The sequence below is a fragment of the Notolepis coatsorum genome (assembly GCF_963971535.1).
Source record: "Notolepis coatsorum genome assembly, chromosome: 3".
Lineage (NCBI taxonomy): Eukaryota > Metazoa > Chordata > Actinopteri > Aulopiformes > Paralepididae > Notolepis > Notolepis coatsorum.
Genome location: NC_140167.1, coordinates 13409624 through 13427204, shown reverse-complemented (window position 1 = coordinate 13427204; position 17581 = coordinate 13409624). Strand labels below are relative to the sequence as shown.

General features: G+C 43.9%; 1 protein-coding gene across 1 annotated transcript; it reads left to right on the top strand.

The window, feature by feature from the left end:
* Window positions 1-788: 788 nt before the first annotated feature.
* vti1b (vesicle transport through interaction with t-SNAREs 1B) lies at window positions 789-15660 on the top strand. Its single transcript, XM_084310073.1, has 6 exons — window positions 789-1018; window positions 1149-1207; window positions 3913-4107; window positions 5511-5684; window positions 14962-15023; window positions 15111-15660. Exons 1-6 carry the CDS (start codon window positions 922-924, stop codon window positions 15205-15207), a joined length of 684 nt encoding a protein of 227 aa, XP_084166199.1. The 5' UTR covers window positions 789-921; the 3' UTR covers window positions 15208-15660.
* The last annotated feature ends 1921 nt before the right edge of the window (window positions 15661-17581 follow it).

The window sequence follows — 17581 nt, the reverse complement described above, 5'->3', positions numbered from 1 at the left end:
CTGTTCTATCAGAGGGGGGAGCTTCGGTGGCCAGCCGAACAGGATAATGAAAAAATTATCCCACTAAATGGCCAGACGCGTCTTATGGCGACATCTACAATTACCTCATTGAGTCTCCAGGTAGACTAATGTTTATATAATTTAAGTGCAGCGGTCTGTAGCCACTTACATGACCATCGAAGCTCCCCCCTCTGATGGAACAGTCCACATTCATTCGAGCGTCATCTCGCGTCGTCCAGACTCCATGGGCACTCTGCGCATGTCCATGCGGAATATGTGCTTTAAAATGGGCTTTTTCTCTGCCGATTTAGTTCTGATCGATTAGTTATGGGTCACGCCGTGTTCAGGAGAGCGAGGCGCATAAACGTCTATTCGATCATGTCTCTAGCACCCCCACAGCCGTATCGGCAACCACTTACATCACGGCTCTCGTCCACATTCATTCATTTGACCCCCCCGCAATCTCCTTCCTGATTTCAGAATCCCGGAAGTACATAATAAAGAATGTCTGCGATCTTAGCAAAACTACATTTACCATGATGCACCAGTGCCAGCTGTCTTGATACTGCCTGCATTAAACAACTGTCACTACAGAGTTCAACAAATAATGTCCATGTCATATTAGTCTTTATTTCAATCGTTTTCGCTAAGAATCGATCGTTGGATTACAAAACACAGTTCTATATACATTTATAACGTCAATAATTGTGTCCTTGAATTACAGGCACTCGCCGCCCGTCACCTGCCCGGCTGCCCTGCCCTGATCACGGGGACCAGGATGCGGAAGAGTCCCGTGGATCTGATTATCAACAAAGCATATCAGCTAATTTACACTACATTAGAGTTTGTACTACTTACTTAAATTGTTTTTTTTGTTAAAGGGCAAACGTACATCTAAACACTCAACTGAGTCAAAGCAAAATGTCGTCAGAAGAATTCGAGAAGTTACACGAAATATACAAGTCACTCTACGATGAACTGCAGCTGATCCCAGAGAGAGCTTTGAAATGCTACGGAGGTAAACAACACAGCTAATGTTAGCTATTACCAGACAGTGAACGTTACCTGGAGAACAACAAGCATTTCAAACGGTGTTTTATGTGTGATTTAAGTTTAAATGGTATGTCCTTCCTTCCTCATATTTACAGAGGAGAGGAAGAGGTTGGTGCGGGTCTTTGATGAAAGGCACGGGGAGGCTGAAGAAGTGGTAAGTTCAGTATATTATTTAGCAGGGTTTGACTTTTGCAAGCTTGATTGATTGATTGGAAATTGTATTAACAGATTGCAGAATGGGTACAATACAGTACGGCTCAATACACACAATTGTTAAGGGAATGCAGACCAGAGAAATACTTTCGTCTTGTTTACATCAGGGTCCTCCATTTTCAATTCATCGTCATAACGTTACATATGACATATGACATACAAATAGACAGTACTGCTACATCTATACATTTAATGATGACATACCAGATTTACAAATACAGTACTGTTTGTGATACAAAAATAGTCTAAAAAAGAGAGTATATACATTTGACGAAGAAACGGTACATTGGAGGAGGTTGGGTAGGTGGGGTGGAGGGGATGAATGAATGAATGAAAACTTTATTTAACAGATTGCAGAATGGGTACAATACAGTACGGCTCAATACACACAATTGTTAAGGGGATGCAGACCAGAGAAAGACGTTTGTCTTGTTTACATCAGGGTCCCCCATTTTCAATTAATATCGACATTTATGACATACACAACATACATGACATTTATGGCATAGGGACATACAGGTATTTAGTACTGAGACATTTGTGACATAAACGGTATTCAAATATACAGTACTGTTACCCATAGATCCTGACAGAGTATATAACTGTACATTGGATTATCCACAAAACCTTACTTGGTCCCAAGAAGAGGGTCTTGTGTATTATTGGGTTTGGACATTTACGGTGTGAAGCTAGGTGTGAATGGTGAGCTTTGGTGTCCTTAACTATTGCAGTTGGTTCACGAGTGAGTGGATGTGCCAGGGCTAAGATTATGCAGGGTTCCTAGAATGCTCTTTGCTCTTAGACAGGATTCATTGTTCATAAAACACATGGATATAATAAAAAATAAAATCTGCCTCTAATGTGGGGAAGTGCTTAAAAATACCTTAAAATTAAAATGGATCATCCCGTTGTTAGAAGGGTTGGGCATTTGAACCTGTGATGTGATGTAGCATGTAGTACCTGCACTAAAATGCACTAAAATGTTACAGAACGCAAGTCAAACACAGAAACATATACAGGTGTATTCTGTCAAAAGAAGTGACTTAAAAGCATATGTACCTATGATTAGATGGATGGATGATTATTGAAATGCACTAAAATATTTACTGAAATTGTTCTTCTGAAAGTTTTTTGGAACCCTAGGTCCCTAGCCCTATTTTCCACTTACCAATGATGTTGTCGTTTCTCATCCCAATCCATGCTGTTCCTCATTCTAGCTCCGGCTAGTTAGCCACAAACCAATGCAAAGTCAATGGGGTCGAGCTCCTGTGTGTGCAGAGTGGCTTTCATTTAGCTTTCAGTCAGCTTTAGTACAGACAGGAGCTTGACTCCCTTGACCTTTCAGTAGTTTTCAGCTAACTAGTCAGAGCTAGTATGAGGAACAGCATGAATTGTGCTGAGAAAGGACACTAATGATCAACATCATTGGTAAGTGGAAAATAGGACTAGGCTCCCAAAAAATCGGAACTGTCCATTTAAATATGAATTTGTTTGTTCCTGATAGGTCTGTGTTATAGAACAATAACCTGGGATAATTATAAGAGGATAGGTCATAGACCTACCTAGGATACTAATAATAGGACGGGTGTCATCACAGTGTCGTCATAGAACCATTTCCCTTGTTACCACTGGGAGACACAATGCATTGAAAGCAGTAGCATTGTGTCTCCCAGCGCTGGACTACTTCCTGGAGAACGTCGAGACTGTGACCCACATCCTCTTCTGGTAATTCTAGCTCTATACCAGGATGTTGCTAATTTCCTTCAAACCTGTGTGTTATGTGGTTTAACAAACCCCTGGCAGCTGGTTTGTGCTCAACTCACTGTGCTCATTCTCAATCAATTCAGGAAGTGGGTTTACAATTACGGGAAGATTTCCACATCCATCCTATTAAGCAATAAGGAAAGCTCTAGCCAATTAATTTGTTACATTTTTTTTTTTTTAAATCTCCCCCCCCCCCCCCCCCCCCCTTTTTCCGATTTTCTCCCATCCCACTGTTAGTCGTTATGCCAATTCCCAACTCCCTTCCTGGTTGTTGCGCACTTTCCCCTACTGTTGGTCCGAGTGGCCGGAGACTGTCGCATGCTTTCCTGGCCGCGCAGATTCTCCCTGGGAGAGTGTAACGTGTGGGAGGCCGCACTACCTCTCTCCAGATCCTACCCTCGCTGAGCAGGCGCCCCGACCGAACTGTAGTGGTCGCTGTCCACAACGCCCAGGACCCACCCGCCAGCTTTCCCCACCCCCTAATACTGCCAATTGTATTAGTGTGAACGGCCAGCCAAGCTGGTGACAACGCCGGGAGCTGGACATTTGTTACATTTTGAATTGAAAGTGAAACTGAGCCCAACCCCAACAAAAAACAGTTTCGGGACCCGGGCTCGGGACCCCCACTGACACCCCCCACCGCGTTACATTAACACACCCTTTTATTTAGTTTATAATATTCCATTTAATTTTATTCTACCTTTTTATTATATTCTACCATAATTGTCTGTCCGTTAATGTCGCACCACCAAACGACCAAATAAAATTCTGTGTACGTGTAAAACTACTTGGCAATAAAGACCTTTCTGATTCTGATTGTGTAAAGATCTCTGTATGACCTGATCAAATCACTCCGGTGTTGTTTGTCTCGTCCGTCTGCAGCTGCAGGGAATGGAGCAGGAGCTGCTCACGGCCCCCTCCACCTACCGGAACGCCATGTCCACCAAGCTGCGCCTGTATCGCAGAGACGTGGGGAAGCTGCAGAGGGAGATGAAGAGCTCGGACCAGGGACACGGCTTCACAGCCAGGACGATGGAGGACGGGCGTGGCATCTATTCATCTCAGAATCAGCACAGTGTGAGTGTGTGTGTGTGTGTGTGGCAGTGTTGTAGTCGAGTCACTAAATCTCGAGTCCAAGTCCCGAGTCACCAAAGAAGAGCCAGAGTCGAGTCCCCATTACCCTAGTCCGAGTCCAAGACATCAAGGTTGAGTCCACTCCACTCTGGCAGTCAAAGAGCTGACGTATAAAAAAAAAAAAAAAAAAAGGTCTACATTAAACATAAATGACACAGTGGTCACCATTTCAAAGGGAGTTTATTTACTTTGTGACACAATAGCCAGTAACAAATTCACTAGCCATCAATATCTTTTGTCAAATTATTAGGGCCTATTACAAGAAATAACTATTTATCAATTAACAAGTCCGAGTCCTCGTCTGCACCTTCCGAGTCATCAGTGCTCAAGTCCAAGTCGAATCACGAGTCCTGAAAATCAGTCCAGGACTCGGACTCGAGTACTACAACACTGGTGTGTGGGGCCATTTAATGGGATGGTTCTGATTTGTGGAACCCTAGCCCTATTTCTTAATATCCCTTTAACTATTTGAATCTTCCTTTATTTGATCCTCCAATCACAACTGATGGTTTCGCGGAAACCATCAGTTGTGATTGGAGGATCAAGAAAAGAGCGCAGGGTTTGAGCTCTGTTAATTACCTGCAGTGTGTCATCAAGCAGAGCTGATGTGCGCTCATACTCAATGAAGCATTTGAATCCAATTAGTTCAAAGTGTGAATAGGAACCGCAATTCATTTGCTAACAGTAGAGTATTTCTTTACATTTTCAATCATGTATCCATATCGCAAATTACTTGGTCCCAGTGATCCAAATGTGAACAAATGGGTCGGCGGCGACAGTGGCTCAGAAGGTAGAGCGGTCGTCTGGTTATCGGAAGGTTCCCGATTCAATTCCGTTTCCTCCCGGCAGCGTGTCGGAGTGTCCTTGAGCAGGTTGACACCTTGCATGGTCGCCTCCGCCGTCAGTGTGTGAATGTGTGAGTGAATGGGTGAATGTGAGGCATAAGTTGTAAAGCGCTTTGGATAAGGGAGCTATATAAATGCAGTCCATTTACCATCTACCTGTCAAACTCTTTTAGAGTTTCATTTAGCTGACTCTCTTACCTAAAGCGACTTACAAGTTCTGTACGACAAGTCAGCAGGAAGGGTACGACTCTTTCAGCTGAGTAACAATGATCATCAAAACAGTGTTGAAACTTGGGTTCTGCAGTGTTGAGTGCATAGTAGTAGAGACATATTAGTATAGTAGGTAGTGGTACTACTATAGAATACTACCATTTACTACCATAAATATAGATAATATATAAATCCGTATTGGGCCTTTAAAGCACATATTTCTGTCATATATATTGTAAGCAGGGATATTTTACCTTGGTAGGCTAATGTCATTTTCTCCCACTTATTCAGACACACTTGCAGTCGCAGAGAGCCTTGCTGCTCCAGGGCACAGAGTCTCTCAACAACACCAGCCAGAGCATTGAGCGAACCCAACGCATTGCTTCCGAGACCGACCACATCGGCACAGAAATCATCGAGGAGCTGGGAGAGCAGAGGGAACAGCTGGACCGCACCAGGAACAGAGTGAGAGTCAATGATTAGCCTGTTGTCATATTGAGATGGTTGGTAAAGGGACACATCACCAAGAATAACAATGCCGATTTATTTTGCACATAATCTCGCACACATCCAAAAAGAATTTTTGCACATATTCATTTAGTTTCATTTAGTCATTGAGAGTAAATTAGTTTGAATATGGCCACCAGTGATGTCATCGGGGACATTGAATCCTTGTGTTGTGTTAATTACAGCTATAAGACGAGGTATAAAAAAAAAAATATATATATATATATTTACATCTCCATCGTTTCACGGTGCTGTAATGAATACATTTTTGTACATTAAGTTGTATGAAATATTTTCCAGTAGTAGTAGTGCGGTCGACGCAAAGCTTTTAGCGTACTTATCAAGTCCTGTGGTTCTGAGCGAGGCGGAAAGCAAACGGGTCGCCAAACCAAAACGTTTCAATCCACACCACAACATGTAGGCAAAAGGTTGACCTGTGTCCAACACAACCACCGTCCTCCAGCATTTCTGATTCTGCTATCACTTGGCACTATTTAGTTTGAAAAAAGCCGGTGTATTACTACGCGCTGGTGCCGGTTTCACAGGTAACAAGACCTATCGGCTGTTTTGAAATGCAGGAGGAAATTGTGTTGGAAATAGGAAACCCTTTGTCTGCATATTGTGGTGTGGATTCAGAGCTTTTGGGTTTCGCGACTCCCGGATCCCAGTTTGTGCTGCCTGTCTAAAGCTTCCCGGTTCGCTCGGAACCCGGCCAGAACTCCGTCCACGGGACCCGGTAAGTGAGCTTATTGCTTTGCATCCACTACACTACTACTGGCAAGCATTTCATACAACTTACTGTCCCAAAACTATCTCTTTAAAATCAAAATCAAAGAGCACTCTCCCGAATATTTCTATATTGTCAACATTACTCCCCATGGACTGATACTGTGATCACCAGGCGGATCTGGGGTAATTTCCTCTTGATTTATCCAGAGAGGTTTTGCTGAGCAAGTACAGTGAGTGAGCTCCTTTTCAACAGCCCCCTGCTTCACACTAATACAGTCACTCACCTGAGAGCCACCGAGCCGCTCCACCAGAGCAGCAGGGGGTTTTAGTGCTCAGGTTGAAGGGCACTTTGGCAGTAGGGGGTTTTGAAGGGCACTTTGGCAGTAGGGGGCTTTGAAGGGCACTTCGGCAGTAGGCGGCTTTTAGTTGTGAAGGGAGGGAGAAGACCGTCAACACCACGCTTCCACTGACCATGTTCCGTTCACACAGCTTTTCACCTGCAACGCCACATTTGCTCTTGTTTGGTTTCTCTATTATGGTTGCGACAGAAAACACGTTGGTCCTGTGCAAAAGGGGCAACGTGAAAATAGATGGCAAGTGTAAATTAGATCTGATAAGATATTCCTTTATTGATCCCCTTGGGGAAATTCAGCGCAGCAGCATGGGGGAGGGGAGGTACAGGTATGGGCAGGGTAATTGTAGAAAGACATAAATATAGGCAATACAATTAAATCTGAATATAAAATACGACAAAAATAAACAGTGTAAACAAAGGCGCAGATCTGTATACGTTACAAATACAATAAATATAGGCAATAAAAAAGCGTTTTAATCTCAATATATACTATGAGTAAAAGTAAATCGTTTAAACACAAGGTGCATATGAGAGTCTGTACCTTATCGGTCATAATATACGTTATAGTTCATGCACACAGATGCAGACACACTTAGTGGTCAGGGGTAAGACATTCCTAATGCTTCTCAAGTTCTGTAGCCAGTAGTTTTCCACATCTCGGCTAGCTCCTTGTAGAGCGGGTGGGAGGGGTTCTCCAGGATAGCATCCAGCTTCCTTCTCATCCTCAGCCAACACCTCTAGTTTGACGGGCCTGACTCCCACCACTACAGAGCTACATTTAGTCATTTAGCTGACGCTTTTATCCAAAGCGACTTACAAGTTCTGTACGACAAGTCATCAGGAAGGGCACAACTCTTATCAGCTGAGTAACAATGTTCATCAAAGTGTTGAGTGCTACAGTGTAGGTTAGTTTATTAGGACAAGTGCATGACAGTAAGGTTAGTTAGGGTTAGCTATCCTATATAGGACTCATCGCACAATAACACACACACTAGGGATGTCGGAAAACTAATTTCAGTTTTCGAAATTCATGTCAATAAATACAAATAAGTTAACACATTATTGATATGAGGTGAACGGAGAACGCACACACTAGGGCTGTCAAACTAATTTCAGTATCTGAAAAATCCGTAAATTAATACAAATAACACATTATTATTATTATCATTATTATAATAACACACAATGGTTAACTGGTTCATCTAGTTTTACACATGCTTTGATGCAGTAATAATATGTAAATTATATATTAATATTACAATTAATTAATTCTAAATGAATACTTCAAAAGTTATAAATCTGTTGAAATGCTGAATATATAAAAACAAGCTGGGTACAAGCTAATGGCCTGATGCCAATGTGGCAGTGATGAGGGATTCAGTGTCCCAACGAACGTGAACGTGAGCCAACACATGAAACCAAACCCTTGAGTCAGCGGCGGGCAACCTTTTTGGGCATGAGATCTATTTTGCCCTTTTCCAAGGCTGGAGAGATCTGCCATCACCAGCCATGGAGACGGTGGAAACCACCACCACCTTTAAGTCTAATCATAGCCTGGCTAATTATAATAATTCATACATAGAATTGGTCCTTATTCTATTGATGTATTAATAATAATGTGTCAATTCTTACTATCTGTGGAGACAATTATGCACATTGATATTACGAAACGATAAAGATATATGATGATGATAGCATTTGCTCCAGTTGCAAAAAGAAATTAAATTGTGGTTTGTTTTAAAATTCAAGATTAAGGAAACGATACAAATGCTCGGTCATCAAGATGTTTATTTGACATTTAAGAAGTCATGCAACGTACAACACTAAATATTTAAAAGTATTGTCTCATATTTCAGAAGCAAAACAACACACTTTGCAATTCCAGGGTATCTGCAGGGTATTAAAAAGTATTAATCTTTAATTCTCAATTTAAGGCCTTAACTCATTCAGCACCAGCTATTAGTCGGGGCCCGTCGTAGCAAGGCCACACTTTAAAAGATAGGCGTGTTTGTAGAGCTATAACTATATTCTATATTATAGCTATGGATACAATACTATGGCCAATTTTTTTTTTCTTATATAAACTTTTTCTCCTGTTTTTCTGTATTTTTTTTCTCATCCCAATTTAATCGTTATGCCAATTCCCCCCTCCCCTTCCTGGTTGTTGCTCACATGTGCCCCCCACTGGTCGGTCTAGGGAGCCCTGAAGTCTATCAGATGCTTCCTCCGAGACAGGAGACAGCCAGCAGCATCTTTTCACCTGCCAGCGCGGACTCTCATTGGTGAAGTGTAACGCGTGGGAGGTCACACTACCTTCACCATCTCCCTTCCTTGCTGTGCAGGCGCCCTGACCGACCTGTAGGAGTCGCTGTTTACAACGACCAGAATACCACCCCACCGGCTTCCCTCCCGCTGACTCTGCCAATTGAGCCAGTATGACGGCCGGCCAAGCTGGAGGCAACGCTGACAGCCAGATTCGATACCAGTGTCTCTTGCGTTGGTGACGAGCGCTTAGTCCGCTGCGCCACCCAGCCGCCTTACTATGGCCCATTTGACATGACCTATCTATCGTTCATTATGTGAAAAAGATTTAAAAAAAAAATCATCCATACGTGAATATAAGTATAGTTATAGCGTGGTCTGGGGTAATTCCTGAAATGCTGAGTTATAGCCTTATACGTCAATTCTACTATAGACGTTGCCGTTTCTTGCCTGTACACGCTATTATTCCGAAATCAAATCTATATCATATGTATTATTTGATTGTCAGTAACGGCATTCGTATTGAACACTAAAAACGCTTATCAGCCCGATCGGTATAAAAGCATTGCAGGATCAAGCTAAAATTGACGTCAGATAGTCCTTATCGGGAGTATTCCAAAAATAATATTCCAATTGTTTGATCACCATCTGGTACATCCAATGTCCATTTGGTCCACGGCATAACCCACCACAACATATGGATCGGGGATATTTGACACGCTTCAATGGAACCGGGAGAACCGCTCCACTCGGCCGACAAGCAAAAGTGAAGCCGGAGACATTTGGCCGTTCCACAGGCCAAGATACAAGGTTACAAAGGGTGCTCGATACCACCGTCTAGCTGGATGCGGCCGGTATTGCACTTTGGCGAATCATTCCCTATGGTAACACCAAGGTCCCTGGATGAATAATGAATACAAATATTGAATAAAAGAATAAACTACCAAAACCCGAGAAATCTCGGGTCTGGCGCCCAACGCATGGCGAGTTAACTCGACTTATCTCGGGTTTGGCCTCCATTGAGTTAAAAGGTATTAATATAATAATATTAAATTTGCACAGGTATTACTTTTTTGGGGGGGGCAGCCCGGCTGTCGGGAGATGAAATAATATTATATGTATGAAGTGTTTTTGTATTCAAGTATTTATTTTTGGCAGGGCTACCGAGAGCTTGGTGCGTCTGGCAAGAGCTCATATGGAACGTGTGAGAATTCCACACAAGTGCAGCCGCCAGTTGAGAGTCGATACTATTTTTGCTAGTATGGTTGTGAAATTGGTAGTAAATCTTGCTCTAAGTGGTATTAAAAAGGTCTTAAAAAGTCTTAAATTTAACTTGCTGAAACCACCAGATACCCTGAATATCCACTTTTTCTCCCATTTTCTATATTTTCTCCCATCCCAATTTCGTATCATCCAATTCAACCCTCCCCTGTCACAAACGCTGTTTCTTGCCTCCCACAAGCCGGCTGCAATGTGGACTAAGTCATACATAGCACAAGTCCCCTCCGGTACTTGAGGTAACAGCAGTCGCATCTTTTCACCTGCGCAGCTCGATCTCTCAGTGGCGAGGAGTAACGCGTGGGAGGCTCACGCTGCCCCCGACACTTCCTGATTCTACTGCGCAGGCGCACCAACCGACCTGTAGGAGTCGCTGTCCACAACGCCCGATCCCCACCCATCAGTTTCCCACCCCCTAATACGGCCAATGTGTATTAGTATGAACGACCAGCTAAACTGAAAGCAATGTGGAGCGCTGGGCTCGAACAGGCGAGCCCAGCGTCTCCAGCATTCGTGGCGAGCGCCTTGCCCACTACGCCACGTAGCCGCCCCCTGAATTAAACTTTTATGGCTAAATTGTCAAATTGATCTAAATTATCAGCCTAATACTGTTATTCTCACTCCAAGTTATCAAGACGTCTGTCTGTACGCAGCCTAATACTGTTATTCTCACTCCAGTAATGCAGAACACATGATGCTCAGTGTTGACTCTTACAGGAAACAACATGTTGCTTATAATACAGGACATGTGGCAACATTACCTCTGAGCGCACGGACAGCCTCCTCTGTACTTTGTGCCTGAATGGAGCGTCCATCACCATTATAATAATAGAATGGCAATAGGCTGTAGACAATCAAGTCAAGTCTTAGCGAAAGATTGGACGGGTTTCGGCTGTCCTAACTGGGGTGGGTAGTTCATTCCACCATTGTGGGGCAAGGACTGAGAATAGGCGACTTCTCTTTGATGACCCTCCCGGAGCTTGGATAGGAGTAGGTCTGAGGCGGCCAGAAGATGCAGAGCGTAGGGGTCTTGAGGGTGTGTAGTTAGAGACCATTGACCGGAGGTAGGCGGGAGCGGTTCCCTTTGCGGCACGGTATGCCAGGTCGAGGGCCTTGAAGCGGATTCGTGCAGCTTGCAGCCGATGCGATTGAGCTCTGCTCTTAACCCATCCCGTCGTCCTTCCCCCCCAAGGGCAGCCGGGTGCAGACAGAGCCTCGGTGAGGTACCGCTCCCGGGGACCAATCCAAGTGCTCCTGCCCGTCTTCGTCAGGGACGCGACAGCGTCAGCGATCTGTTGCGCATGTCTTTCCATTGGGTTTCTCTTATCGGGGGGGAACCCTTGCGAGCACGGGGAGAACATGCAAACTCCACACAGAAAGGCCTGGGAGATCCCCCACCTGGGTACCTGGCATCGCGGGTGGGGGATCTCCCAGGCCTTTATTGATCCCCTTGGGGGAATTCAGGAAGCTCCTCATAGAGGGGGTGGGAGGGGTTATCCAGGAGAGAGTCCAGCTTCCTTCTCATCCTCAGCCACCACCTCTAGTTTGACTCCCACTACGGAGCTAGCCTATATAGGATTCATCGCGCAATAAGTTAAATAATACAAATAAGTTAAATAACACATTATTGATACGAGTGAACGGAGAACGCATCACTGGTTTTTGTCCCTTTTCTGTGATTTTGGAAAAGTGTACCTACACTGCAAACCAGTAAATGTTTGTTAAAAAGCACAGGTTGATTGTTTCCTAGTGGTACTACCCATAATAGCACATACAACACACAACTAATTGCTTAACCCTTTAATCGCCAATGACGTGTTAAGACGTCATTCTCCGCCATGCGTAATCTGCCAATGACGTCGTACAGCGTCTTTGAGATCAATATTTCAAATTTTTGTCATGGCAATCATATTTCACCCACGGAGACTTGACGGGTGTTGTAGATCTCCTCTCAACTCTCCAACGGTTCAAGACCGCCATCTGGTGGCCGATCGGCGAGTTGCCAAAACCGGAAGTGAGTGGCCGGAAGTGGTGCTCACCCATATTTAGTCCGGCCACTCGCTATCGCTCGCGGGACTCCATCTCGACACACTGGACATGGATCCGTTGCCATAACAAGATAAACAACATGATTGGACGTATATTAGTATTATACAACCTGGAACTGGACCAACTAGATCGACATCCCATAATAACGATCTTTTTGCTCCAGTAGCATCCCCCATCGCTACGAGGAAGCTGCGGTGAGTTTCAGCCTGTTTGATTATTATTATCCATACTGCTCTGATCTATATATCACCCATACTACACAAATGATTTAACGTCGGCCACGGACTTATAAACCCCCCCCCCCCCCCCCCACTCCGGGCACCAGCAGATGATGAGTCATGACGTTTAGGACCTTGTACAATTGACATTTTTAATCTGGCGTCAATCGCTATCAAACTGCATTTGATGATCATGCATAAATGGCTATAACTCACGTTCTATGAATTACTGCTGAAAACGATAAAAACATATGTATACTCTGGACGGTATTTTTGTATGAATGTGTGAATGAAAAAGTAAAATGTTCCTACACCCTGAACAATAGCTAATCGATGTTGAATGGGCCATAGTAATGTCAATTTAGCAGTACAATTTAAAAAGTTATAGCCCTGCAAAGTAGGTGAACATCTCCATAGACAAATAGAGCTGGCAGTGATCAAACATTGATGGATATAAGCGTGGCAGAGAAAGGGTTAATTTAAACTTTTATAATATATAAATGTTATCAAACATTCAAATTTGCTTCATTTCAGCCTATTAATAGTCGAATGGTATTCTATTGACAGTCCTATTAATACTTTGGTCTTCAAAAGTCATACATCTGCTGAAATGCCGAATCTATAAAAACAATCTGGGTACAAGCCAAGTGTCTGATGGCCTGATGCCAGTCGTCAAAGCTGGCATATCGCCCAATGACCGATGGCCCACAACGCATGAAACCAAATCCTTGAGTTAGGGTTGGGCAACCTTTTTGGGCACAAGATCTATTTTGCCCTTTTCCAAGGCTTGAGAGATCTACCTACTGGCCGAGGCTATTAGTGTTGTTTCGTGATATGTAGATTAGATTAAAATGTATTTTCATTATACAGCACAAGTGCAGTACAAACGAAAAGAAGTTTGGCGTCCAACCAGAGTGCAAATGTACCAGTAAAGTGATTTACAATGTACAGGTGATTAAACTGGCTATAAAACGATGATCACATCCCAACCCACTTTATTATGAACTAAATCAACTCAAATGTATTTTTAAAGCCCGAAATCACAAGGTAATGTCCCCATGGGCTGGACAAGTCTTCTTTAAACAAGTCGAGAAGAAACATCACAATAAATCAAGAACAAAAACCCACCATGAAATCCAAAATAAATGTAAAATAAATAAATGCAACACTCCCAGACATGGTAAAGAAAAACCCACTAAAAACCTAGCAATAGGAAAAAAGAAACCTTAGAAGGGCCGTTCAAGGGGGAATCCGCCTACTAGGATGTCGGTGATAATAATAGTGTTGCTTGCTATGGATGATCGATGGGTGGAGAATACTGGAGGTCCTTTGAGGACACTGACTGGCCTCAACCCCTCTTCTCTACCAGAAGTTAGTGATGCACGATATATCGGCCGCCGATATAATATCGGCCGATATGGCCGTTTTTTTACACATCGGTATCGGACCGATATCAAGATAGGGCCGATATTAAAAAAAAAAAATCAGTCATTTCTGAAAATAAGTTACAAAAGTAAAAAAATTATGCGTTTTGGAAAATAGCTCTTTATTTGATTATCATAAAAAAGTGTTTTCTATACAGAGATATCGACATCGGTAAATATCGGTATCGGCCAGAACAGCAATATTAATATCGGTTATCGGTATCGGCCACAATTTTCACATCGGTGCATCACTACCAGAAGTCCCTTGTTATCCTTATAGACCTCAAGACATATTAAAGGAGTATTATATTTAAAAGGAATATATTTAAAACAGGGTTATGAATAGGGCGGCCGGGTGGCACAGTGGGCAAGGCGCTCGCCACCAACGCAGGAGATACTGGTATCGAGCCCAGCTCTCGGCGTTGCTTCCGGCTTGGCCGGTCGTCGTACTAACACAATTAGCAGTGTTAGAGGGTGGGAAAGCCGGTGGGTGGGTCCTGGTCGTTGTAAAACAGCGACGCCTACAGTTCGGTCGGGGCGCCTGCTCAGCGAGGAAAGGATCTAAGGGGGGTAGTGTGATCCTTCCACATGTTACACCCTCTCGGTGAGAGTCCGCGCTGCCAGGTGAAAAGAAGCGGTTGATTGGCTACACATGTGTCGGAGGAAGCACGCGATAGCCTCCACTCTCCCAGACCGACTGTAGGGGGTAGTAGGTGCGCAGCGACCAGGAAGGGGATTGGGAATTGGCATAACGACTAACATTGGGATGGGAGAAAAAGGAGGGGGAAAAGAACAAAACAAAAACAGGGTTATGAATATGACGCATCAAACTACTGGGTAATATTTGAGACAGAATGATCGTCCCTCACACATTTCCACTACAATGTCCTGATGTTTCTTTCCTTTCCTGCGCCCCCTAGCTGGTCCACACCGGAGAGAACCTCAGTCGGACCCGTAAGATCCTGCGCGCCATGTCCCGACGGTGAGCGTCCGCGTCCAACGTGTCCTCCACGTCGCTCGTCTCCACGTCCGTCGCCAAGTTCATCGTAACTCTTCTCCTTTCTCGCAGGTTGATGACCAACAAGTTGCTCCTGGCTGTCATCATCCTAATGGAGTTGGCAGTGCTGGGCGCCGTGGTCTACCTCAAGTTCTTCAGAAAGAAATGAGTGCCTTGCAAGAAGCCCCGCCCCCCCCTCCTCTCCTCTCCATTACTCAACACATGATTGTCGCTTGGACTGGGAGAGTGCTTATTTAGTACAGCATGATCGTTCAGTCTCAATGGAGGGGGTGATGGGGGGGGGGGGGGCAGGTGAATCGGTTCTGCCCCATGGATGGAATGAAATCATCGGACCCAATGTGGACCGAACCGGACGCTGTACAAAAAGAACTGCAAAATTGATTTAACTGAGAATTGCACTGTCTTGACCAGACTTGAATGTTCGTCATCCCGGGACTCTCGGGTCTCAGGCCTCTCTGTCCCGGGACTCTCTGTCTCAGGCCTCTCGGTCTCAGGCCTCCGCCCCCCGGCTGGAGGGTCTTCCTGGAGGCCGGGTGCGACCCGTGTGAGTGTCTCATATAGGGCAGAGCACAGCGGACTGACCCCAGACCCTCCACAGCCCAACGACAGAGGGGGGGGGGGGGGGGGGGGGCGTTTACGTGATAATGTTTCCCACGCATAGGCCGCCTTTTCCCCCGGACACTTTCCACAAAGGAACCGTTCAGAACCTCTGAACGTTCTGAGATGGGTTCTTCTTGTTTCTTTTTACACTATATTTTAAGATCCGTGAAGGTAGGTGGAAGAGTCCTGAAGCCACGGTTACGTCACTTGGCGAAGCAACGCAGAAGAGGCTGTCGTTGTACCTGTCGTGTTCTTTTTCACTCTGTTGTGATTATGGGATATGCACCGACATTGGTTTGTGCTGTTTTTAATTATAATTTTTTAAATGGTGTGATGGACTTTCACCAGCACCATCTAGTGGACTGTTACGGATGTGGCGACTCACGTTTAGTAGCACCTCCCTGAGCCGCTCCAAAACCTCATGTAGAACCTCCCTGTTTAACCGTGGAAGCTGTTTTGGAACCCGCAAGTCGGGTCTGACAGCGAGGTTACGCCACGGCCAGCTCTTAGCGGTGGACAAGGGCCAATAGAGGGCATTGTGTACGAATTTGACCCTATACCAGGTCAAAAATACTCACTCTCGAAGGAAGTACTCGTACTTGGTCAGTAAAACGTGGTATCTGTGCGCCTCTCTGACATGGTTTTGTTGACCTGATCCCAAACCCTGCCCTCTTTTCTCGATCCTCCAATCACAACTGTTGGTTTCGAGGAAGGCAACAATTGTGATTGGAGGATTGAGAAAAGAGGGCAGGGCTTGAGATAGGCCAATTGGGACAGTGATTGAGACGCTGTTCTTTTATATTACACGCATCCAAACTCATCTCATCCAACTCATCTCTTGTACTATTTAATATGTTTATAGTACCGAACCTTAAACTTGGATAGTTTTGTCATGTGTCATCACTGTATTATATTCATATTTTTTTTATTGTAACTTTTCAAATAAGTTACGCCTTTCTTTGCGTCCATCCAGATGGCACCACAGAGCACATATTATGAGTTCACTCACCAGTGACCCAAACGATTCCAATGAGCAATGAGACCTGAATCCCAAGAGGTAAACATGTGGAAGAAAAAAATTGAAAATTATTTTAACAAAAATGCAATAATGTTCACTGTTAATAAATAACTTATCACTGTATAACATTAAAATGACTGTTTATTTCCATATCCCCCCCCCCAATATTATACAATCTATACACTATTAAAGTTTTGTTATTCCAAATTTGTATCTGGTTTTGATACTCCTGGGATGGAGTATCAAACTTTTCTTCTATAGTTCAGTATTTTCCATTCGTTTTTGTTTTCAATTCTTGTTTTCAATTCAGTTTAGTTTAACTTTGTTTCCATAGTGGGTTTGCTAGTTTCAGTTTCGTTTTTATTGTTTTAAAATGATTAGTTTTTGATAAAGTTTGATAAGTTTTTATTAGTTATACATTTTTCTTCATTATAATATGAGGGGTATTTGTCTGGGGCAAGATTTGAGAAGTTCCGAATAGGTTTTCATACAAACACTTTGTGAACACAATTGACTCAATGAACAGTATGCACCAGTGACTCCTTATTCATGGCATGTTGACAAATCTGACCAAATTGACTAAAGGTTAACTAAAATGTTTTTTTCACACCTAGATTTGGTTTTTAGTAATAATAATAATTTATTTGTAAAGCACACAGTTGTGCGGGCACGTGCTGAGAGGATCCAGTGGGGAGATGTTCAAGAAGGTGGTGATGGGGAATGTGGATGGAAAGAGAGGGAAGAGGCTGGGTAGACGACGTCTGTGATTTGAGCGGAGTGAGAGGCGGAGTCACGGTAACCTCGTTCCCAGTTGTATCTCCTCCGTGAGATAAAGACTGGTAAAGCACTACGGCCGAAAGTGTATGGGGTAGAATTTCCAGTGTATGTACTTCCCCTGGAAGCT

What these genes read in the sequence shown, in the direction of transcription:
- vti1b (XM_084310073.1), top strand. Translation starts at nt 922, where the DNA reads ATGTCGTCAGAAGAATTCGAGAAGTTACACGAAATATACAAGTCACTC. An exon ending in CATCTCAGAATCAGCACAGT is followed by an intron (nt 4,108 to 5,510) that starts GTGAGTGTGTGT and finishes CCACTTATTCAG; the next exon opens with ACACACTTGCAGTCGCAGAG. An exon ending in TGGACCGCACCAGGAACAGA is followed by an intron (nt 5,685 to 14,961) that starts GTGAGAGTCAAT and finishes TGCGCCCCCTAG; the next exon opens with CTGGTCCACACCGGAGAGAA.